This window comes from Triturus cristatus, chromosome 5_1 (assembly GCF_964204655.1).
Source record: "Triturus cristatus chromosome 5_1, aTriCri1.1, whole genome shotgun sequence".
NCBI lineage: Eukaryota > Metazoa > Chordata > Amphibia > Caudata > Salamandridae > Triturus > Triturus cristatus.
The window spans coordinates 983,283,630-983,308,188 of NC_140587.1; the positions used below are offsets into that span (position 1 = coordinate 983,283,630).

At 41.3% G+C, this 24,559-nt stretch overlaps 1 protein-coding gene across 1 annotated transcript in view; it reads left to right on the forward strand.

The window, feature by feature from the left end:
* The window catches only part of ADAMTS16 (ADAM metallopeptidase with thrombospondin type 1 motif 16), a 637,963-nt gene that overhangs the window by 400,985 nt on the left and 212,419 nt on the right, over nucleotides 1-24,559 (forward strand). The window contains exon 12 of the mRNA XM_085606087.1: nucleotides 23,901-24,049. Coding sequence (XP_085462213.1) covers nucleotides 23,901-24,049 — 149 coding nt within the window. The remainder of the gene's footprint in view (nucleotides 1-23,900; nucleotides 24,050-24,559) is intronic.

Consider the following 24,559-nt stretch of genomic DNA (forward strand, 5'->3'; position numbering starts at 1 on the left):
AGTGTATAAAATACTGAAAATCTTCTATTGAAATGTGAACCTGCCGCTCATGAACCATGGTGCTCTAGTGACCCTATGTCTTCAGCCACTCCTGGAATTTTGCGGTGAACTACAACTGGTTCTGGCAGGTAGAATAATTGCTTTAAAATTGTGTAGTATTACTCATGAAGAAACAAATCTAATCAATCCAATGAATTTCTTTGTAGATTTCCGGATGGAACAACAATAACAGGAAATATTTGACATTAAAGTTATATTTTACTTTTTTTCTTTTCTGTAAATCATATATGGCTGTCACAATCCAATAAGCAGTAAATTACACCAGTGACTAAGAGTTAAGTGAATAGAGTGACAAAGTGACATAGGTGCCAGGGTGCAGTTTATACATAAGTGATACGAGACATGACTATATACACAATATACAAAAGACAACTGTAAGATGGAATATGTCCTTCTCAATTCCAAGTATAGTGCCACATTAAAAGGGCTATTTAATTCTTGTAGCCGGGAGACCTAATACACATAGATCGGAAAGTACGTCGACGTTTATGCATAATGCAGCACACATAGAAAGAGGAAAAAACAAGGAGAAATTAAGATATTTCTCCTCGTCACGCCTCACCCCAGGTTTGCATGGTCCTGTAAATCTGGGGAGGTATCAAAATCCATGGGTGTTGCATGGGAACAACCACCACAACACCTATGAACCTCCTCTTGAGCACAGAGTAAGGCAATACAGTCATTTGCGTTTCCTTACCTTACTCCATATCTTTGAGGCCATTCAAAGCCATGCAAAGTGGCTTTGCTCAGCCTCATGGATATGATTTCAAGGTTTGCCCAGCCGGTGCATCACAAAAAGTGATGACATGGCGACGCAAGGGGGTCATAAATATGCCCTTATGCATGATGGTATGCCCATACATGGGTCCTGTGCTCACTGTGTCATAAGCTATATCTCAAGCAGGATGAGGCTTAAGTAGGCCTAAACCAGTCGGGTTTCCTTGTGTTCTATTTGGAGGGAAGTTGGTTGGCAGGTTTGGCTTGGCTGTTCCTATTGGAGCAGGACCAATGCTGATTTGTGTCTGGCTAGTTCTTTTGTGAGATGACATTGTGGCTCAAAAACCAAAATGTCTGGAATGCAGCACTGATGATTATCAGTGGCTGAGATTAAATCAAGAATTGTACCCATCACCTTTTTGTCTTCCTCAGACTCACACAATAAGTGTGACTGCTATGGGGCAGCTCCCCTGCTGCTGCGGTATCACTCACTGGCTAATTGACTCTGCCAAAGTCCTAATTTTGTCTTGCAACTTTTCTGTTTTTCCCATTTGTAATGTGCTGTTTCTTTTTTGTTTCTCATTATTTTCTCGCTACTGCTGTATCTTTCCTGTGGTATTCTTGTGTTTTGCACCACTCTCATAGTATTTTCCCACTCCTTTCCCTCCTGCTTCCTGCCCCATGCCAGCCCCTCCCACCTCTCAGGACTAGTAATGGAGGCTGCAGAGCATCTCCATTGAGCAGCCCCTGACCTCTTGGTCAGAGTTCCTCTTACCCCGCTGCTGTGGCATCACTTGCTGGTTACTTGACTCTGTCAAAGTCCTCATTTTGTGTTGTAACATTTCTGTTTTCCCTATTTGTAGTGTGCTGTGCTGTAACTTTTTCTGTTCTGTTTCTGCATTGTTTTCTTGTGGCTGCTGTTGTATCCTTCCCTCCCGCTTCCTGCCCCCTGCCAGGCCCTCCTACTTCCCAGGATTACATGTGGAGGCTGCAGCGTGGCCGTGCAGTAGATTCTCCACTGGTGTGTCGCCGGTGCACCAAAGGCAAGCCCATCTGCACCCATCCATGCCCGGACCATTCCCAGAGCCAGGAGCTTTGGCTCTCCCACCCCACGCAGCTACACCACAATAGACTTCTGAGCCTTAGATCTTATATGCATTGCCAACAACAACTGCTGCAGCACATCTCGATACATCACAAGAGGACTATTCTTCTGCCAGCACTGCTGCTTCACCTGTAACACCGGCGCTACTAACAACACTGAAGACACAGATAATGTGACTATATCCACCAAACTGACTGAGACCACCACAACACAACTCAAGTGCATTCTACTCAATGCACAATCGCCCTGTAAATACGCCATGGAGATCTGGGACCAAATCCCATCCCTCACCCTGGGCGACATCTTCCTCACAGAGTCCTGGCTTAGGACATTTACAATCGCCACTCATAAGGCTACAAGATAACACACGGGGACCGGACCAACAAACACAGAGGTGGAATTTCCATCATCTGCTAGGATACCATTCATTGCACGACCCCCCTGAGACGACTCAACCCTGATAATGGAGCATCTCAACTTCCAACACCACACAGATGAAAAAACACCATGAGAGGCACTGTCGGCTACAGACAACAAGAACCACGCCCCAGATTCTACTACAGCATACCTGACCTAATCGCCCAGATTGTCATCAACTCCGAACACTACATCTTCCTAGGGGATCTTAGTTTCCACCTCGAAGACCCCAGTGACACCAACACAACCGACCTCCTGTAAAGCTTGAGCAACATCGACTTCGCACAAATTATCCCCAACCCCACCCACATCACAGGACACATGCTTGACCCCATTTTTAAGTCCAGCAACAGAGTCAAGTACAACATTGTTTCACAGCTCACCTGTACTAGCCACTGCAGCGTCCACTTTACCATCTGAGGACCTAAGAACCCTGTCACCACGCCTCCAGGTCCACACGTAGAAACTGGAAAAAGATATTAGAAGACCAGTGGAACAACGCTCTCATCTTCCACCTCCCAGATGCAACATACAACCCAGACCACGAAGAACTTCTCCCAGTGGATCACAGAACGCACAACTCCATTGCCCACCACCCCCCCAAGCCAGCCAAATCCAAAGGACCTGTCAGAAGAGCTGGTAGGTTCACCACAGAGCTGCAATTCACCAAGATCTTAGTCATCTATGAAAACGTAAAACCCCAACTCCCCGCTGCTGACAGCATCAGCCTGCTCACACATACGAACACTAACCCTGAACACCTGCTCACCCATTGAGACCCTCTCCATCATGAACTCTGTGCACTCGGGAACACCCACTGACCCTTATCCCCACCATGTCTTCAACCGTGGGAACAAGATGATTGGCAACAAGCTCAAGAAGGTCCTGAACACCTCCATAGCCTTGGGCTCCTTCCCTGAGGACTGGAAACATGCTGAAGTGAGCCCCCCTGAAGAACCAGTCCGCCGACCCAGCAGAACCGAAGAATTACCAGCTCATCTCCCTGCTATCCTTTCCAGCAAAGGTTCTCAAGAAAGCAATTGACCAGCAGCTCACCAAACACAACAACCTACTGCACCTCTCCCAATCTGGATTTCGAGCCAACACAGCACTGAGACAGCCCTGATCGAAGCCACTGATGAGATCAAGGCCCTCCTGGACCATGGCAAAACAGCAGCCCTCATCCTTCTGGATCTGTCAGCTACCTTCACATTGGTCTCCTATCACTTTGGAACTCAGGGAGATGCCCTCAAATGGATTGCCTCATACCTCACTGGAAGAACCCAGAGAATCCATCTCCCACCACTCACCTCAAAACACAAGAAGATCATGTGTGGCATCCCAGAAGCATGATTCCTCAGCCCCACCTTCTTCAGCATGTACATGACCCCGCTGTCTGACATCATCAGATCGCACAAACTTAACATCATCTCCTGCGCCAACGACAAACAGCTCCTCCTCTCGCTGTTAGAGGGCCCCTCCACACAGAACGGAGGGCATATTTCCCAGCATATGACATTAAAACTGTATATGTATATAGTGGTTCTTTGTTTTTAAAAAAATTAAATGGGATAAAAGCGAAACAAAAAATGGAAGATCGGATGGAACATCTCCCACCATGGAATGACGCATGGTGGCCTGCTGAACTTGGTTCATCCCCCGCCCCAGCTGACCGCGCCCGCAGCCTCGGCATCATCTTGGACAGCAAGCTATCTATGAAGTCTCATCCACCTGATTCTACACCCTAGGCGTGCTCCGCAAGATCTTCTGGTGGCTCCCAGTCAACACCAGAAGGATCGCTACACAGGCCCTCATCACCAGCAGGCTAGACTATGGGAATACACTCTACGTAGGAATCACCACACACCTCCTGAAGAGACTACAGACAATGCAAAATGCAGCTGCAAGACTCATCCCTGACCTCCCCATATGGGCTCACATCAAACCCCACCTCAAGAAGCTACACTGGCTCCCGATCCTGAAGAGATGCCATTTCAAGATGCTGACACATGCATACAAAGCCCTGCACAACAAAGGAGCAGCATACATCGACAATCACATGACTTTCCACCAACCGACCAGACACCTATGTTCCGTCTCCCTCCTTCTCAGAGACACCCCCCCTCCAAGACTGCAAAAGCAATAGCAGAGTACGCTCCTTCTAACAGCTGGCGGCCAAAGCTTGGAACAACCTTCCCCTGCACCTCAGGACCAACTCATCACTCCGGCAATTCAGGAAAGAACTCAAGACCTGGCTGTTTGAATTAACCGATTGACCACAAAGCAGTAAGCAACCTTGAGACCCTCACAGGTGATTTGCCAAGCTTTATAACCCCTTGATTTAATTGATCGATGCTCAGATGTGGATCCTGTGCTCACTGTGCTATAGGAATCAAGCTATGCTTCATTGATTGGGATTAAATGGGGTTTATTGTCTTTCTCGGCTTTTTTGAAGGCAGATGTCGTTTTAATCAAAAGAAATAAAGGTCTTCTCTACACTTGGCAAAGAAAGTCAGGGGGTTTTAGTTTATGAAACATAATAGAAAACTAAGTTAAAAAGTAAAGCCAGCAATGATCACATAATTCATCTGCCAGAGAACTGAATTAGGTGATTAATTTAGTTCAGCACCTTTGCTCTAGGTCAAAAGTATTCAAGTTCACTCTACTTCTCTATAGAAGACGTTCACTGTTCCTATGAATGTATGACTAATCTGCTGATGATAGAACAATGATGCATCGTAAGCTCGCTATCTTTAGTGTCTATTGTGACTCTTGTATCAAGGAATTAATTGTCCTCTTTGTAGAGCATCAATGCCCTTCATGGTTAGGTCCCAGATATATAAGTTCTCCAATAACTTCCCGAAAAAAGACTTTAGGGTGCTGTATCCTGAACAGTAAACTCACCTGGTGTAGCAACTCCAGAAAGACTGATGTGATTTAAGTGTTGTATGCAATGTCTAGAAACTAGGTTTCCAGCCAAGTTGCTTGACGAGGGAAAGCCGGTTATGGAGGTATTCACACATCCCTCATCACCCAAAAACAGCTCATGTGAGGGACCCAAGCAGAGATCAGTGGGGCATTAGGAACAAGAGAATGTAGTGCAAAAGAGGATACAGAATAACTGCAGTATATAGAAAGAATGGTGAGAATTGAGACAGCAAGAGTTTCCACAAAATAGTGCCTGCCACCAACATTGAATGGTAAAGAAAAGTGCTCAGCCTGTCTTCAGCCGAGAGAGAGGAAGCCAAGGGGGGCATGGGGGCAGTCCACCTGGAGAATGAAAAAGCACAATGTGCACAAATTGCTGAGGGTCACAACACCAGACTGAAAAATATTGGGTCTGGTGCGATTGTACCAAATTGAAAATGCTCACATATCAAAGCATGCAGGGAAAGAGTACTAACACCTCAAAACAACAAACTGAAGCCCCTTGCAATACCCAGCCTCATCAGTGTCCAGCAAGAATGGGGACTCGCTGGTTCTGCCAGTATGGAAATGAGAAAGGAAGAAATACCAATGCAAGAGCCTTGAAGAATCAACGGTGATGAGAAAAGTGAGACACAAGTTGAAATGGAAAATGCTCCAGTGAGGGCGATACCCACAAATAGCATCAACAATCGAAAACCACCAACCTCTACAATCATGTCCCTGGAACGAGACCAATTGTGTTGCTCAGTATAACTGAAATCACAAAAAACTTGAAATGTCAATGGTGACAGGCATAGGTGACAAAGTTAGTATATCCCCTTCATGTGAGAAAAAGAAAGATCGATACAGCTGAGGCTTTAGAAAATATGTACACCAGCAAGATGTGCCCCCATCAGGCAGATTGGCAGGCTTGTGAGCACATGGGGTGCATCTTTTAAGAAACTGTTAGGGGAATACCCAAAACTTCGACATAGTGGAATTACAAAAGTGATTTTTGCATGAAGCAATGGACTAATAACCAAAACTGTGTGACATTAGCAGATTCCTACAATATCAGTGGCATGAAGCCATGAGCCACATGGTAATCAAATCATGACATGCCCCAATGGAAGATGATCTTAATACCTGTACAGCTGAACTAAAACAAGATCTTTAAAAATATCTCACAGATAATCTAAGGGCCCCAACGGCATATCTAAATAAGGACATAGTTAAGAAGCTTAAAGAAAATTGTCGCAATGCTCCCACAACCTTTCAGAAGACTTGTGGTACAGGCCTCTTAATGGGCAGACTGGACTACTGCAATGCCTTACTTCTAGAATGTCTAGAATATCTGCTCAAAAGGCTTAAAAGGATCCAGGTGCTGGCTGCTAAGCTAGTACTAAACAAAGGGAGAAGGAATAGCGCAGCCAAAGTGCTGCAGGAACTTCACTGTCTCCTGGTAAAGAAGTGGTGCACATTCAAAGCCCTCTGTTAACTACATAGGGCGTTACATGGTGCAGGACCCAGGGCTTTACAGTGAAAAGTAACACCAAACAGAGCAGCCTGAAGTCTGAGGTCATCTGATGCCCACCTGATATCTGTGCCGCCTTTTATAAAGACACAACAGGGAGGCAGAGCTTTGCAGGTCAAAACTGCTCAAATGTGGAACAGCATCCCACTGTATCTATCGAATAATCCAAACCTACAAAGTTTCAGGAAAAACTTAAAGATGTGTCTTTTTCCCCTGTAGAAAGAACAACTGATAATCAAACACATTTTAGTCTCACTCCTTCTGACAAAAGTCCCCTAGAACTGATAGTCTTGCAGTGCCAAGATGCCCGCTGGGTGATGGTGCGCTTTATAAATGACTGATAATAATAATATCTGACTTAAAAAGGAAATGCAATCTATGCACCAGCACCTCGAGTCATTGAAGAGTCAATTACAATCAAATGCAGTGGAAAGCAATGTCTCCATTCAACAGTGGCACATTTGTAGAGGCAGCCAAGAATAGTGGACAAGTGTGAAGTCTTGTAGAACAACTCTTAGAGAGACAATATTAGGGTGAGAAACATTGAATAAGAAGCTGAAAGAAAAGGATTGATTTCCAAGGCTAGCAGAGCTATTCAGAACAATTTTAAAGGAATGACCTAAATTCCAACGTTGCATCATAAGAGCACGCAGGATTGACAGACATTCTAAAAATGCCAACAAGTGGCCAAGAGACATTGTGTTCAAAATAGCAGATTATCATTTCAAGGAAAGAATACTTTAAGAAACCAGACATCTTTTATTTATGATTGTAGCCAGGAAACTTTGTAACCACACTTATTTATGGCAATAATCCAACACAGAAGAGAGCTCTGACCAGTGACCCAGGGTGTTCTACAGAAAAAGACTCACTGTAGCTGTCTGCACTCCTCTGGCATGCAATTCCAAATGCAGGATAAGGAGGCCTCAATTTCCACACTCGATTCAGGAGTTATTCTGCTGAAGATGAATCCAACCATTCAGATGACTCAATGGCCCACCCGGAGACTGAATATAATACAGATTAAGGAAAGGGAGCTTGTTGTTTTGACAAATTGCTCTCCTGACCCTTTACTCTCCAATACTGATGGACAAATCATCAAAACAATTCTGGCCACAATGATGAACAATTTAATTTCCATTTTTAGTCGGCAGACCTCAGGGTGGCTGTAACAAAGGTAGGTTTTCATTTGACATTCAAGCTCAGGACTCAGAAGAGTAATTTAAAAGATGTATCGAGTATGACAAATCGGAGGCCACAATGTGCTCTACCTGATCCTCTGACAGCCAGGAGAAACGGACTCAACCGAAGTGCAGGCAACACACAACAAGACTTGCATATACAAAATATAACAAGGTAAGTGCACAAGAATAACAATGTACCGCTGCGTGGCACTCGAGAGCAGTGCTTGAACAATAGCTTACATTCATAGTGCAACAGTGGCATTATTAAACATCGACAAGGAAGAAGGATATCAGCAGAATGGCTCATACAGTGAAGAAGGCAACAGGAAAGGAGGCCCTGGCCCTATAAGCATATGTTGAAACTGAAAAAATGTTTGATTACATGTGTTGAGCCTAAATGGTTGAAATGCTTCAAAGGATAAGCTTAGACCCTTCCATGCTAGGATGGATAATGTCTAAGCAAAAAGCATCAAGGGTGAGGGCACACGTGAATGGAAGTAGGTCAGTTTTATAAAAAAAACGGCTGAGACGGAGATGCCCGCTATCTCCCGGCCTCTTCGCATTGGCTGCAGAGCCGGTAGTCATAGTCATAGCCTTCTATATGCATCCAAACATTAGAAGGTTCAGTTTGGAAGCTAGGTGTTCAATATATTTCTTTTCGCAAGCAACATACGTGAGCCAGAGGTGTCCAAACCAGCGCTACTTGATTATCAGAGAGATTTGAGAAAATCTCGGAATTCAAAATAAACACACATAAGTCCCAAATAATGAGCATCTCCTTCAGAACAGATCCCAAGCATCAGGGAACATTGCTCTTTTCAGAGAGAAAATATTAAAATAAAGTTTCTGGGGCGACACCTGGCAGACTAGAGGGTTGATATGCAGTAAACTGGCAGGTGCTACTTTGGCAAATAGCAGAAGTTCTGAGATGGTGGCTCACTTTATTCATTTCTTGGTAGGTCCTGGAATTCATGTGTTTAAGATGAATGTCCTGATCCATGGGGTTACCAGCTAGAGTTACTCACAAACCACATACTCAGCTGGGCCCATTAAACACACATACACATGAGCTAGTAAAGTACCGCTGGAGTCAATTTGTTGTACTAATACCTGTAAGATGAATTTACCTTATCATTTCTTACCAAACCTTTTTGACTGAATGTTCTTTTCTCTGGTCAATGGACCTTTAAGTTAACTATTGTAAGTAAAAATTGACATAGGATAAAATATCTTTAAAATGACCACAGACTCAGGAGAGTTTTAAATGTTTATCTAGTTAAATTCATGTGAGTCAAGAACCAAATACAATTCATACACTGTTTTTCTCCAAGGAAGGGAATCAGAATTTAAGTCAGAAAAGTCGTTAAACAATGTTATTACGATGACAGTACCTGAATAGGGAGAAACAGAGAGAGCAATACAATGACATACTATACAGATTTATAGTTACCTAAGATGGTGTGGAAACCAACCCCTTGGCAAAGGGGCTGGAGAGGGTCCCCTGGGACAGATCAGGTGACAAAGGTTCAGGACAGGATTGAGGGACAGGATAGAGGACCTCTTCTAGATACGATGCCTGCGTCGCACCCCTCTCTGACACTATCTTCCTCCTCGATTCTTCCCCGATCTTCTTCTAGATCTTTACCTTTCCCTCCTCGATTCTTCCGCGATGATCTTCTAATTAATTGGCGCAAATTCTAAGTCTCGAAATCGATTCTTCTTCAGCATTCGTTCAGCTCTCCGGCAGCATCCCGGTCTCTCAGCATCTCTGCATCACTTTGATTACTGTTCTAACTAAACTACCTCAATTATACCTTTCATTACTCATGTACCACCCCTAAATGTTTCCAATGTATGAAACTCCTAATTCTGATTGGACAGGAAAGGGGGGATTATCATTACACCATGCTAAGTTTTAATAATTTTCTTTAGTCTATTGTTCAGCGTTCCCGCCCCTTAAATTTATTTTCCCAAGCTTTATTTCCCACCCACATTTCACATTTTTGTCAATAAAAAGTATACTTTTAATAATTTGAACAATCAACATCCAGGATGTCAGCTGCGATCGTGACCTTGGCTGAAGTTCAAGAACATCATGATGGTTCCTGGTGGGTTAAGAGTGCGCAGGCATTGGGTATCACATGGTACATAGACTTTAGTATTGTTCTGAGGCTCAAATACTTACTAAATAAAAAGAGTCAAAGAAACATGTTTGAAATCAAAATAAAATGATTTCACTGTATACCACCTATCTCTAATCTAATCCCATTTACTTATAAAAATCTTTCGCATTAGCATTTTAATAAAATTGCATGGTTTAGTTTCAGCAAAAGCATGCGCTTTAACATGTGAGTTCCAAGCGGCCATCTTGAAAGCGATTGCGCAGCTGCAAAGATTTGCTTCCAAGCAAAGACTCGTCATTACTAGGTAGATGTAGTTGACGCATGCACAGTACAGAATTCTGCGTTAGCAGCCATTTTAAGTCTTTAAGTCACATTCCGGTTACTTGTTAGTACGACACATATGCAAGCTTCTCCTAAGCTTAAATGTATGAACTATAATGCATATTAGTGTTTACAAACATAATTATTATGGTATTACAAGTTATTTGAGAGGATTGCATCCAAGCAAGTCTTTTATATGAGTCCTTGCTCCATCAATCCCCTCTCTAATGGCATTTTATGCCATCACCAATTTCCCACCACCAAATTAGATGCCAACTTTAACACATCTCAATTCCTTCTTCAACCTTTTCATTTCCTTCTTGCTTGTTACTGTACTGTAAAATTCTCATCTTTTTATATATATCTCCTTTCATTTCTTCTAATTGTATCTCATTGTACTTTCTTTTCTTTCCCATTTCAGTCACTTCATATCTCTTTCCTTTGTTACAACATTTGAACCATATCATTATTGCTAAGACTAATAGTGTTATTCCAAATATTGTCAATATTATTTGGCCTATAATGCTCTTACCTATGTTAGAAAACCAGCTCCCCATGGTAGTGATACTATTTGTTATTTTCTTCCATACACTGTCAACTTCCAGTGGTTTCAATTCTTACTCCAATTTCGTAATATTTTTAATATATCCTCCAATTTCAACAATTTTGTCCGGTATGTAAGTGCAACAATGTTGCGCTTTCAGCCTTTTACAGACTCCGCCCTCTTTTGCCAATAGTATATCAAAAGCATAGATCTGATTGCAACCATTTCTGTGTTGATCATCAAAAATCCTCCAGCAGTGTCAGTTGATAACCGATCAACTACTGTAGATAGCTGACAATTTTTTAGTGAATTCAGAACTTCTCCCACTGAAGATATCAATGCACTAAATATATCACCTACTATTTCTGAAAAACGAGCTCTCCTAGTACGTGTTAGTTCTTTTGCATCTTCATTGCTTCCATTGATTCTTTTCACATGGTACACCTTTGGGAATACTATTCCAAAATAGCAACTCCCGTACCAATGAGCAGGCAGCCTGAAATAGGCTTTATTGCCACACACATAATAAACTCCAGGAAATACTGGGTCTGTTCCACCTTTTAGTCCCCATCCCCCAATTACTAAGAAATTATGTTCACATTCACTGGAACCAAAAAATGAATTGTTATATTCTGTCTTTAATCTATGGAGGCAGATCTTCCCTTTCTTTTCAAAGTCCAAGGACATAGCAGCATGAGTCTTGCCAGTTGTATACATTTCTTCTTTCTCAGCCCATTGAGGTATTTGGGGTTTCGGTTCAGAAGCCCTTCTTTGGAAGTCCTGTCTCCTTTGCTCAACTAAATTCTAAAATATCTTTTCTTCTTCGTGTAATTTACATGTTAAATTGCGCTTATGTGCTTCAGCTATATCTATTGTCTTCATAGTTAGAAAATATTCTCCCATAAACTGTGCATCTTTAGTAAAAAGAACATAGGAACCTCAGAGAAAATCACATCTACATTAGAATAATAATATTGCAACTTTCCTGTTCTATAAAATAAACTTGCTAAAATACTACAAGAAATACCATAGGTTAATGGAATATGGTGATATGTTACACCTTCTGCTACTGATGCAGTTAATTTCATACACACATAACAATCACTAACTTCCATAGTGTCCACGTATTGCACTATTATCTTTGTAAATACATTTAAAGCAGTGTCATTATTTGTCACAGTGTGGTGTATATCTAACTCATCTGGTGCTCCTAAAACTACTCTGTCTCTTTTAGTCTCAGACTCATTAGGTGCTCTAATGCTATTCTATCTCCTTTAATGTTAGCTACCTTTTCGTGTGTGCTTGTGTCATTCCTTTCTTTTGTAACCATCAAATAAGGGATGGCTACTGCTAGTACTAACCAAATTATAAGTACCAAAAATATACTACATATGCACACTCTACAGCATCTTTTTACACAATTTCATTTTGGTTTTTCCAGTAGCCCTATCAACAGCCATTTTGGGCTAAGAAGATTTCTCTTCTTTAATTTCAAATTATTTATGAGATATCATTTCTTGGGGAATTTTCAGGTTGGTCTCACTTCTTCGACAATCTGTTCTGCACTTATTTCTTCATCACTTTCTTCATTTAAATCTAGATTCTCGAATTCTTCAAGAATTACATATGTCCATTCAGGACCTTTGAACTTATTGTTCAATACTTTTAATCTTTGACTTCTTCGTTTTGGCTTTTCAGTAGATGTCCCAGATTGACTAGAGATTTCGTTTTCCTGTTCAGGTTCTTCATTTATTGTTTGAAATGATACTTTAACCTTTTAACACCACATGGCCAGTTCTCACCCCTTTTGACCCTTTTGGCTTGCACTGCACTATTACAGTGTTCTTTTATTTTCATTGAGTTGTGGCACAATCTGGTTATTTTCGTTTTCAGAATCGCTCTCTGTCTGTCCTTGTCCAGGGCTTATTTCAGTAACTTTATTTTCTGCCTGGACTTGTTCGTCTTCTCTAGTCTGACCCTGTTCAGGTTTTATTTTGATTTTCTCTTCTTCTACCTGAACTTGTTCTTCTTTTCCTAACTGGTCCTGCTCAGGTCTTACTGCACTTTGGTTTTCTGCAACCTGAACGTGTTCTTCTAGACCTATCTGTCCCTCCTCAGACTCATGAATGGTTTCATCCACCTCCATCTGAGTAAATTGTTCTCTCCTTGTCTGATCCTGCCCAGGTTCTCCAACAATTGTATTTTCACTTTACTGAGCTTGTTCTTCTATACCCATCTGGTCCTCACTATTTTACTGTCTCTCTAACCGGGTTTGGCTTCTTGTTCTCACATTTACTTCAGGTATGGCAACCACTGGTATCCAGTCATCCTGACTTATGCTTGGTTGTTCTTGGTCAGCTGCTTCAGGGTCTGATACTCTAGACCCTTCAGCTGCACAACCTTCTGTTGCCTCAACTGCTTGAGTCAGTTGAGGTCCTTCCTCGTTAGGTGCTGGTACTCTCTTAGTATGGCTTGTATGAATCCGATTAGGCAAGCCTACACATTTCACTGCTGTTGTTGTAACCAATATAACCTGATGTGGTTTTTCCCACCTGGGTGCTAAGCACAACTCTCGAGTGTGATTCTTCACCAACACCCAGTCACCGGGATTCAAATCAAGTGCTTGATCCGGCTGCCTGGCAACTGCGTCCTCTGCAACCTGGTAAGAGAAAGAACACACTAGGTCAGCCAGTTCTTTTAATAGTCCAATACCAAATCATCAGATATATTCAACAGTTTGTGTCCTTGCATACATGCTTGCCTCATTGCTCTTCCCATGAGTATTTCATGGGGACTCAATCCTGTATTCTTGTCAGGAATGCTTCTAAGTCCCATCAGAACAAGAGGTAAAGCATCAGGCCACTCCAGTGGGGTGGATGCACACACATTTGCCAATCTTGTTTTTATAGTGCCATTCATTTGTTCTACCACTCCAGAAGCCTCTGGGCGATATGCACAGTGCAGTTTTTGTTCAATTTTAAATGCTTCACAGATTAGTCGAATTCTTTCATTATTAAAATGAGACCCTCTATCTGATTCTAAAGTTACTGGAAAACCGAACCGTGGAATCAGTTCTCTCAACAATAGTTTGGCAACTGTTATACTGTCATTTCTTCTAGTAGAATATGCCTCCACCCACTGTGAGAATAAACAAACTATGACAAGTATGTACTTCAAACCTCTGCAAGGTGGTAATTGTATGAAATCTAATTGCAGCCTTACAAATGGACCTTCTGCTTTTCCAATTCTTCCCATACTGACCACTGTTTTTCTGCCTGGATTCATTTGTTGACGTGTTAAGCACCTCTGGCATAGACTCTGTTACATTCCTGAATTTTGGATTAAACCAATCCTGCCTAAAGAGTCTGATCATTGCATCCCTGCCTATATGGGTTTCTCCATGATACATCCTAGCCAGTTGTGAGAGCATACAGTCTGGCATAACTGGCCTGCCATCTAGGCAAACCCACACATCATCTTCTGCCCTCTTTTGGCACCCTACTTTTTCCCATTCCTCTCTTTCTTTCACTTCTACCTCATCTTGTAGTTGTCTTACTTCTTCCCATGTTTCCAACCCTGAGAGTAGCATAAGTTGTCAGCTAATTCCACTTGTTTGGATTTTCTTGTTTACCGACAATTTGTTTCTGGCACAGTATTGGGCAACCTGGTCAGCATACCTATTACCGGGTGTTACATAGTCATCTCCTGACTGATGTGCGGCACACTTGACCACTGCCACTTCTTTTGGTAATTGTCTTGCTTCAAGTAGTTCTTTTACGAATTTTCAATTTTTAATTGGGGATTCTGAAGAAGTCAAGAAATCCCTCTGCATTCAAAGCTGACCGAAATCATGCACAACCCCGTAACCATGCTGGCTATCAGTAAAAATGGTTACTTTCCAATTTTTCCCAATTTTGCAAGCTTTAATCAAATCTATCAATTCGGCTACTTGTCCAGATTTGACTCCTGGTAAATAGGATGCTTCGACTATTCCAGCCAATGTACACACATCATAAGCATCACTTAGTCCTCCCTTCTCATGGCGCATACACGAGCCATCTACAAATAGCTCATATTCAGCATTCTTCAAAGGCTCTTCCTGTATGTCTGGACTGGGTTTGGTGCACAGTTCGGTCACATCCAAACTGTCGTGCTCGACTTCATCTCTCACCTCTTCTCCACATACATCTGGTAATAAGGTGGCAGGATTAAGTACGGTACACCTGACTATTGTCACATTTCCAGCACCCAATATGATTCTTTCATACTTAGTCATCCGACTAGGAGTAAGCCACTGAGTTTGAGTTCTTGTTAAAAGATTCTCAACTGAATGTGGAACATGCACCTTCACGGGATAACTCATCACAATTGATTCGCTTTGTTCCAGACTCATACAGGTTGCAGCTACTGCTTTTAAACAACCAGGTAAAGCTGAGGCTACAAAGTCCAAAGTAGCAGAGAAATATGCTACTGGACGTCGCATCACACCATGTCTCTGTGTCAAAACTGAGAGTGCACAACTATTTCTCTCACAACAAAACAGTGTGAATTCTTTCAAGTAATCTGGCATACCTAAGGCTGGGGCTTCAAATAAACACTTCCGTAATTTCACAAATGCTTCCATACTTTCATCATCCCATTCTATAGGATCCTTTGCTCATTTCCTGGTCATTTGTATTAGGGGTTCGGCTAGCAGAGAAAACCCCACAATCCACTGCCTACAGTATCCCACAACACCAAGGAACATTCTTATTTTTCTCTGGGTTTGTGGCAATTTTTATTTGTCTTATTATTTCTATTCTTTCGAAGGTCACTTTCCTTACTCCGCGTTCTATTTGGTGTCCTAGATATTTTACTCCGGGTTTGCAAAACTGCAATTTTTCAGGGGACACTTTATGTCCACCATCAGCCAAATGATTTAACAAGGCAATTGAAACAGTAACACAGTCATCTCTTGTCTTAGACACGACTAACAAGTCTTCAATATACTGTACCAGTACTGACCTCCTGGGTAGCACTAAGGTTTTTAAGCACTTTTTCAATATTTGATTAAAAATCGAAGGACTTTCAGTATACCCTTGAGGAATGCGATTCCAGACTAAAATACGGTCCTCAAACTTAAAAGAAGAGATACTGGCTGTCTGGGTGTAATGGAATGGAGAAAAAGGCATGGCATAGATCAATTGCAGTAAACCATCCTGCCTTCCATGGTATCTGGTACAGAATTACTGCTGGGTTGGGCACTACAGGGCAACAAGGTACAACAATCTTGTTAATCTTTCTTAAATCTTGAACTATTCTATATTTCCCGCTGGGCTTCTTAATGCCAATTATAGGTGAATTACAGGGACTGCTCATTATTTCTTTTAGAATGCCTTTTTCAATTATTCGATCAATTTCTGCTGCAACACCAGCTTTAACTTTGGGGCTCATTTTGTATTGTCGAATATTTGGGTAGACTGCACCTTCCTTCACAGTTACCTTCACTGGGCCTACATTTCCCATTAACCCTACTTCCTTTTCTGTAAAATCCCACACATGAGGATTTACTGTCGTTTTGACCTCATCTGGTAAATCATCTTTTGTCATCAAGGAGTACATCTCATCTACTTCTGTACCTTGTTTAGCTAACATGATTTTGTAGACTCCGTCTTCATCTGGGGTTTGAAATGCAACACCGTCCGGCGTGCAAAATATTGTGTAGTTCATTTTGCACAGTAGATCTCTTCCTAATAAATTTACGGGACTTGAGTCACACACCACAAATTTGTGCATTTCCTTGAAATTGTCAATGCGTACCTCCATTGGTTCTGTAATAGGGATTCTAATCTGTTTGTTTGAAACGGCCACTACTTGGCTCGCTTCTCCCGAGAGGGGTAGGCTTGGGTGGTCTGCTGTTCTCAAGTAGAACGGGTAGCACCAGTGTCCAACAAAAAGGTAATATCTTTTCCTTCTACTGTACCATCAATATATGGACCTGACTAATCTACCGGTAAGGATGCGCCACATACGCACTCCTCTTCCTCCCCCCTAAGGCACCATCATTGGTCGCTGTCATCCAAATAATTGTCCCGTTAAAGAAATTGTGACGTTACAGAATTTTTCTAACCACTTCCTCCTTGAAATCCGGTGTCCGCACTGTACCTGGCCTGGTTCACAAAATTTGGCATAAGGGCCGGTGGCAACTGACTCCGTAGATTTACGACCTGCTGCGGTTGACTCATTATCACCGCATTCTGAGTCTGTGGATTTAAATTTTGATTTGGGCCATTATTATTCTGAATATTTTTACTCTTGTTTTTCCCATGCCCCAATTTTACATACCCATGACAGGGAAACTTTTTCTTGGCCTCCTCTCAACTCATTCGTCCCTTTTGTTTTCCCCCATTATTTTCACTTTGGCCTTGCCCCTTCCCCTGATTACCTGTCTGACTGTTTAATTGGAGTTCCTGCTGTTCTGCTAATTTTACTTGGGCCCACATCACCTTTTCTTCTAACTTCTTTAGTCTATTGTCAATTACATCGCCGCAATACTTTGCTTATTTAAGAAGGTCATCTATTGGTCTCGCTTGCCAACACAACATGTGTTGAGGAATATGTCTCCAATTTCTGGTTTTAATCCTGTCACAAATCGATATACAAAATGTCCCATATCTTTATCTCCAATGTTCTCAAATCCACTATACTGTTTAAATACCTGCAGTAGGTGTTCATAATAAGTATGTACAGACTCAATTATATCCTGGGTCGTTCTATCTATCTTTACCCAATCTGTTTCTTTTGGAGGAATTTTCCCTTTCAAGTGACCACCTGGTGATATTTCTTCATTACCTCTTCTGAAGGGGCTCCGGTTTTCTCATCTCTCGGGCATTCATCACTAGGCCAATCAACAGTTATTTTACATTCTGTCTATAAATCAGCAGGTACCACTATGTCAAATAAGCCATCCAAATCCTTTAACAATACTTTAGAAACCTTCACAAATCTTCCAACTTACCGATACCATTCAACTGGCTTTTCTCTTACCTTCGGAAAGTCATTTGTAAACGACAAAATATCTTGTCTGGTCCATGGGACATGTACATATCCTCCTTCCGGTACCTCTCTCATTGGACATAATCTTTCTACCTTTCCTGTTTCTTTCAACATAAATTCAGAAGTTGTTCTATTGGCATGTGCTTCTTCCTTTTTTTCATCCATCTAGCTTTCCATTTGTCTAGATCACCCCATTTTTGTAAAATGGTCATTAATTCTTTAACCTGTAATTTTCTTTCGGACACATTCATATTTTCCAAGTCCTTATCACTGAATTCTGCTCTGTATGATTTCTGTAATACCTTAGTTTTCCCTATTTCAACTCCCAATTCAGAAGCTAGGTCTGTCAATTTCTCATGGAATATCTTTGTATTTGTAGTGATACTTCTACAAATGAACAGCAATTCGTCTTCAGTGTAGGTATTCAATCTATCTAACCCTACATTTCCAGCTATCATTTCTTCTAATTCTACTCTCAATTTATAAATATCAAAAATTTTCAGTGGCTGTTTTGGCTTGTCTATTCCCTGTGCCCACCTTTCTATTTCTTCTGGTGATACCATTGTGGCACTCTTGACTCCTGTTATAGTCTCTATTTGTACTTCCTTTGAACAACTAGGTGTAACTCTTCTCGAGGTTTCATTTATCTGTCCTCTTATCAGTAAATCCATTAATGATATCACCGAATCACATTCACTGCCTTGATCATCAATTATTATTTTCTCTTTTCTGAGTTCAATTGTAGGTGTGGACATGACTGGTGGTTTGTGACAGTTTGCTTTATCTCCATATAATGGAACCACCGGACCTATAGTCACTGGTATAGTCAGTGATTTAGGGTGGGTACTCAATTGGGTTATTTTCTGTATTAATTCTTCTCTATTCTTATTTATGGCCTCGCTTTCCTTTTCCTGAAGTACCCTTCCATTCTTTGGGTCATGTATAACTTGTGGAATCAAGGGTGTTTCCAAAACTGGGCACTAGGAGTAGTTCTACTGGGTCCTTCTTGGTATGGCAGAGGATTTTTAATTAAAATGTCCTCCATAAAATCATCTTCTGATTCTCCACTACCTGTCATCGTTAAATGTTTGGTCTTTTCTGTGCACTTGCCTCTTGACTGTTCCTCAGCCATTAGTACAGGATATAATCCTTCAGTCACCATTGCTTGTCTCCATTGTTTCATCCGATTATCTCGTGTTTCGCGTGGTAGTCTAGGATAAAACCCTCTAAAGCTTCTGCTACTTCTGGCTCTATCGCGGTCAAATGCTTCAGTCTCCCATTCTTCCAAAGCCTCATATTGTGTTAATCTTGGTCGGGGCTCTAATTCATTAATTCTTAATCTCAGATTATGTAGAATTCTCCCATTAAACGTACCATATTCTGGGAAAGCTAGCACTCCATCACTTTTTGTATATTCTATCCAATTTTCCAACCATACGCAAGTATGATAGCCTCTTTTCATCATCATGTATGAGGCGGCGTTTTCGGGGGAGGGATAATAATTCCCTTTCTAGTCTTAATGGGTTTATCCTTTTTAAAATAATTTTGAATTTTCTGCATAAATGTCATCTTTTTTTTTCTCCGTACATTTTGAGAGTCGATCCTTTTATGTATTGTTCTCTGACAAATCCTAAATTCCTTCTGTCTGGGCGATTCCCTATTAATGTTGGATCGTATCTCCACATACAAAGCCCACTGTCAATTATTATTGTAGCTTCTATTTTACTAACAAATCAAATGTTCGCTTTTACTCTAATAATTGACCAATACCAGCGCGGTTTCTATTCTTTTGACCAATCAAATTTTTTTTTCACGCTATGCGTTTAGCCAATACTAGCGCGGCTATTCTGTGATGTCAGTATCACTCCTTACTACTGAACCCTCCTTTACAATTTTGCATCAGTCACATGTCCGCTTTTCCAACCAATCCCAGCGCGGCCCCCTGTGACGTCAGTGCAGCACTTGCAACTGACCCCTCCTTTACAAGGTAACACAAATAATTTTCCTTACAATTTACATACAAAATTGATTAAATGACAACGTAGAAACATTCGCTACTCTGTTTGCTCTGCTAAAATCAGAAAGTCGATTACTTTTACTGCGAGTAAAACCTTTCCGCTTACTCTTCACACACTACGAGTAAAACTCTTCCGCTTACTCTTCACTCAAGCGCCGACGAACCTGCTACTCTATTGGTACTACCCTTTCTAGGTGATATAGGACCAAAGTTTCACCAGCGAACTCTTTGCTATCAATCACTCTCACTGTTATACGAATGAATCCCTAAATCAGCACTGCCAGCCCTGCATAGCCTTTCAGCGCTATTTTTAGCGATTAACCTCACTGCAGTGTTGTTTCCATTCACCACCCGCTATTCAATATTCCCGGGAATTTCCAGACAACATAGAACACAATACAAACGGGTTTGTTATTACATAATCAATCATTCAAAATTCAATATTTTCACCTAACTAGTTAATAAAATAACCATAGCTCTGCTACTATAAAAACTGATCCAACGGGTTACCAGCTAGAGTTACTTATAAACCACATACTCAGCTGGGCCCATTAAACACACATACACATGAGCTAGTAAAGTACTGCTGGAGTCAATTTGTTGTACTAATACCTGTAAGATGAATTTACCTTATCATTTCTTACCAAACCTTTTTGACTGAATGTACTTTCCTCTTGTCAATGGACCTTTTAGTTAACTATTGTAGGTAAAAATTGACATAGGAAAAAATATCTTTAAAATGACCACAGACACGGGAGAGTTTTAAATATTTATCTAGTTAAATTCATGTGAGCCAAGAACCAAATACAATTCGTACACTGTTTTACTCCAAGGAAGGGAATCAGAATTTAAGTCAGAAAAATCGTTAAACAATGTTATTATGATGACAGTACCTAAATAGGGAGAAACAGAGAGAGCAATACAATGACATACTATACAGATTTATAGTTACCTAGGATGGTGTGGAAACCAACTCCTTGGCCAAGGAGCTGGAGAGGGTCCCCTGGGACAGATCAGGTGACAAAGGTTCAGGACAGGATTGAGGGACAGGATAGATGACCTCTTCTAGATACGATGCATGTGTCGCACCCCTCTCTGACACTATCTTCCTCCTCGATTCTGCCCCGAGCTTCTTCTAGGTCTTTACCTTTCCCTCCTCGATTCTTCCGCGCTGTTCTTCTAATAAATTGGCTCAAATTCTAAGTCTGGAAATCGATTCTTCTTCAGCATTCATTCAGCTCTCAGGCAGTATCCCGGTCTCTCAGCATCTCTGCATCACTTTGATTACTGTTCTGACTAAACTACCTCAATTATACCCTTCATTACTCATGTACCACCCCTAAATGTTATACATTTATGAAACTCCTAATTCTGGTTGGACAGGAAAGGGGGAATGATCATCACACCATGTTAAGTTTTAATAATTTTCTTTAGTCTATTGTTCAGCGTTCCCGCCCCTTAAATTTATTTTCCAAAGCTTTATTTCCCACCCGCATTTCACATTTTTATCAATAAAAAGTATACTTTTAATAAATTGAACAATCAACACTCAGGATGTCAACTGCTTTCCCAGGACATGTTGCGATCGTGGCCTTGGCTGAAATTCAAGAACATCATCATGGTTCCTGGCGGGTTACGAGGCGCAGGCGTTGGGTATCACGTGGTACATAGACTTTAGTATTGCTCTGAGGCCCAAATGGGAACTAAATAAAAAGAGTCAAAGAAACATGTTAGAAATCAAAATAAAATGATTTCACAGTATACCACCTATCCCTACTCTAATCCCATTTACTTATAAAAATCTTTCGTATTAGTGTTTTAATAAAATTGCATGGTTTAGTTTAAGCAAAAGCATGCGCTTTAACATGTGAGTTCCAAGCGGCCATCTTGAAAGCAATTGCGCAGCTGCAAAGATTTCCCTCCAAGCAACGACTCGTCATTACTACGTAGATGTAGTTGCGCATGCGCAGTACAGAATTCTGCGTTAGTAGCCGTTTTAAGTCACATTCGGGTTACTTGTTAGTACGACACATATGCAAGCTTCCCCTATGCTTAAATGTATGAACTTTAATGCATATTAGTATTTACAAACATAATTATTACGGTATTACAAGTTATTTGAGAGGAATGCATCCAAGCAAGTCTCTTTTTTACGCGTCCTTGCTCCATCAGTCCCTCACCAGTTGTTAAATATGTTTCAATAACTGCCAGTAGTATTCCGAAGCACCAACTACTAGAGTTGCACCACAGCATGATAAACTTTGTATGTGCATGGGACAAAGTGGGAATTAACAGGAAAATACCAATGGGCTCAAGAGAAATGTGGTAGTTAGCTTGCTTGTCCATCTCACAGTACTGTCAAGCAGCACATCTTCAGGTGATTGTTGAGTAGACAGCCAGAGAGACCATAAAGAGAGGGATACTAACAGACCAGGCAGTAATTGGAAGATCACTTTGTGATCTAGTGTGGCCTGGAAAGAGACAGGGGAAGAGTAATGCACCACAGAAAACAATGGCAGAGGTTTGGGATACTGTAGACACTCAGGAGTATTTGATTTAATTTACTTCTCCTAACATGCCCATTCATGGCAACCTTCATTTTACCAAACTATGTCAGAAATCCATTTCAAGGATGGAAAAAGAGGAATGTGGGACACAACTATATCTCTTTAGCCATGAAAAGATCAAATCCTTCAAAGAATGCAATAAAGAAATTTGCATCGGGGACCAAGATAGGCTACAGTGTTTACCACTTCATTGTGAGGTTGCTGCCTCAGACATTTAACACATTTCGAATCCTTTATTATGCAATATAACTGGGTTTTGGGATTGGTAAAACACTTCAGAGTAGTTCCCTGGCAGCTTAGCAAAACTGGAGTGGGTCTCTAGCAGAGCAAATTGGGAAGAAATGGTAGGTGGTCTGAACTGTGGTAATACACCTCAGACACTTTTAAAGCATCCCATACAGGTAATCAGCCTATAAAATCATATATCAAATGTATTTGATTCTGCAGCTCTTGCATCAAAGTTGTTCCTCCACACCAGAGATATGTTGGAGGTGCTCTGTGGGGGTAGGCTCCTTTACCGCACATATGATGAGAATATCTCTAGCTACAGATTTACTGGAAGTAGAAAGCTGTAGGGGAAATTAAGGATTAAACTTCCCTTTGTCATATACAATAATATTACTGTGTATGTTTTGTACAAATGCTTTACACATTGCCTCGGAGATAAGCCTGACTGCTCATGCCAAGCTATAAAGGGGGTGAAAAGGGGTTATCTTAGGTGAGTAATGCCTTTACCATGACTATAATAAGGGTCCCTATTTGGACAGGTTGCACGCTACTGCCAACTAGGGGCCTCCATTTCTAACAAATATGGCACGTTAGTCCGCATGCATTTACAACGCATGCCATTACAACACAGTCGTTACAATGACCACGTTGTTACATCGCATACCTTTACAACGCAAGTTGGAACAACGACTTGCTGTAGGGGTCACTGGATGTTGGAATAGTATAATTTACTATTCCAACTCCAGTCTGTGCAACAGTAGGGAAGGTGTTGGATTTTAAATCCAACACCTTCTGCCCCCTAATGCAAGTCGTTGTTCCGACCTGCGTTGTAATGGTATGCGATGTAACAACGCGGTCGTTGTAACGACCACGTTGTAATGGCATGCGTTGTCTCGCATGCTAACTCTACCCCAGACTTGCTCTGATACGTATTTCTGGTATTTTACATTCTATATACATTATTTCCTGGAATTTTCCCACTATGTGCCACAACTTCAGAATTATCTAACAAACATTGCAAAGCTTTAGTGGTGATACATTATTCCATGTGAAATGACTAGTTGACACTCTTTGAGAATCTTACTTATGTTGCATGTAACACTGTTAAAGAAACTAACATTGGATTCCTTAAATATTGCAGTGGTGCCGTCGTGGACAGTGTGTGAAGTATGGTGATGAAGGGCCTGTACCAACACATGGGCAGTGGACAGACTGGTCCACCTGGTCACCTTGTTCAAGGACCTGTGGGGGTGGCGTGTCTCACAAAGAGCGGCAGTGCAATAATCCACGGTAAGTATACACCTTTTCACTTCAAGTGGGTGGTTAGTTAGGGCCCATGGTGCTGGCGGATATTACTTTTTTAATAGTATACTGCCTTGCTCACTTTTAAATAAACAATTTTGATGTGATTGCTGTTGTTGGGTATTTTATATGCAATCTCACAAACCAGCAAGTAACCACCCAGTGTCCAAGGGACAGGTCACAACTCAGATGCCATTTTTGCACAATCATGCAATGCAACCCAACTTCTTTTGTGCTGCTTTCAATGTACAAATCTGTCAAGGCAAAAAAGGACTTTCACAAAAACTCACGGAACCCCTGCCCCATTAATATTGAGACAGTAGGATTCTCTCTACAAATCTTTCCAAATGGTTGTGCATAAAGGGATATAAGCCTGCAAGTAACAGTTGAACTGCATCACTGCATTCTCCTTTGCAAAATACCATGTATGCATTACCTCTTTCTGAGTAACTGTATAACAATTTGGGATATGGTTCAAGGCATTGGTCAATAGATGTA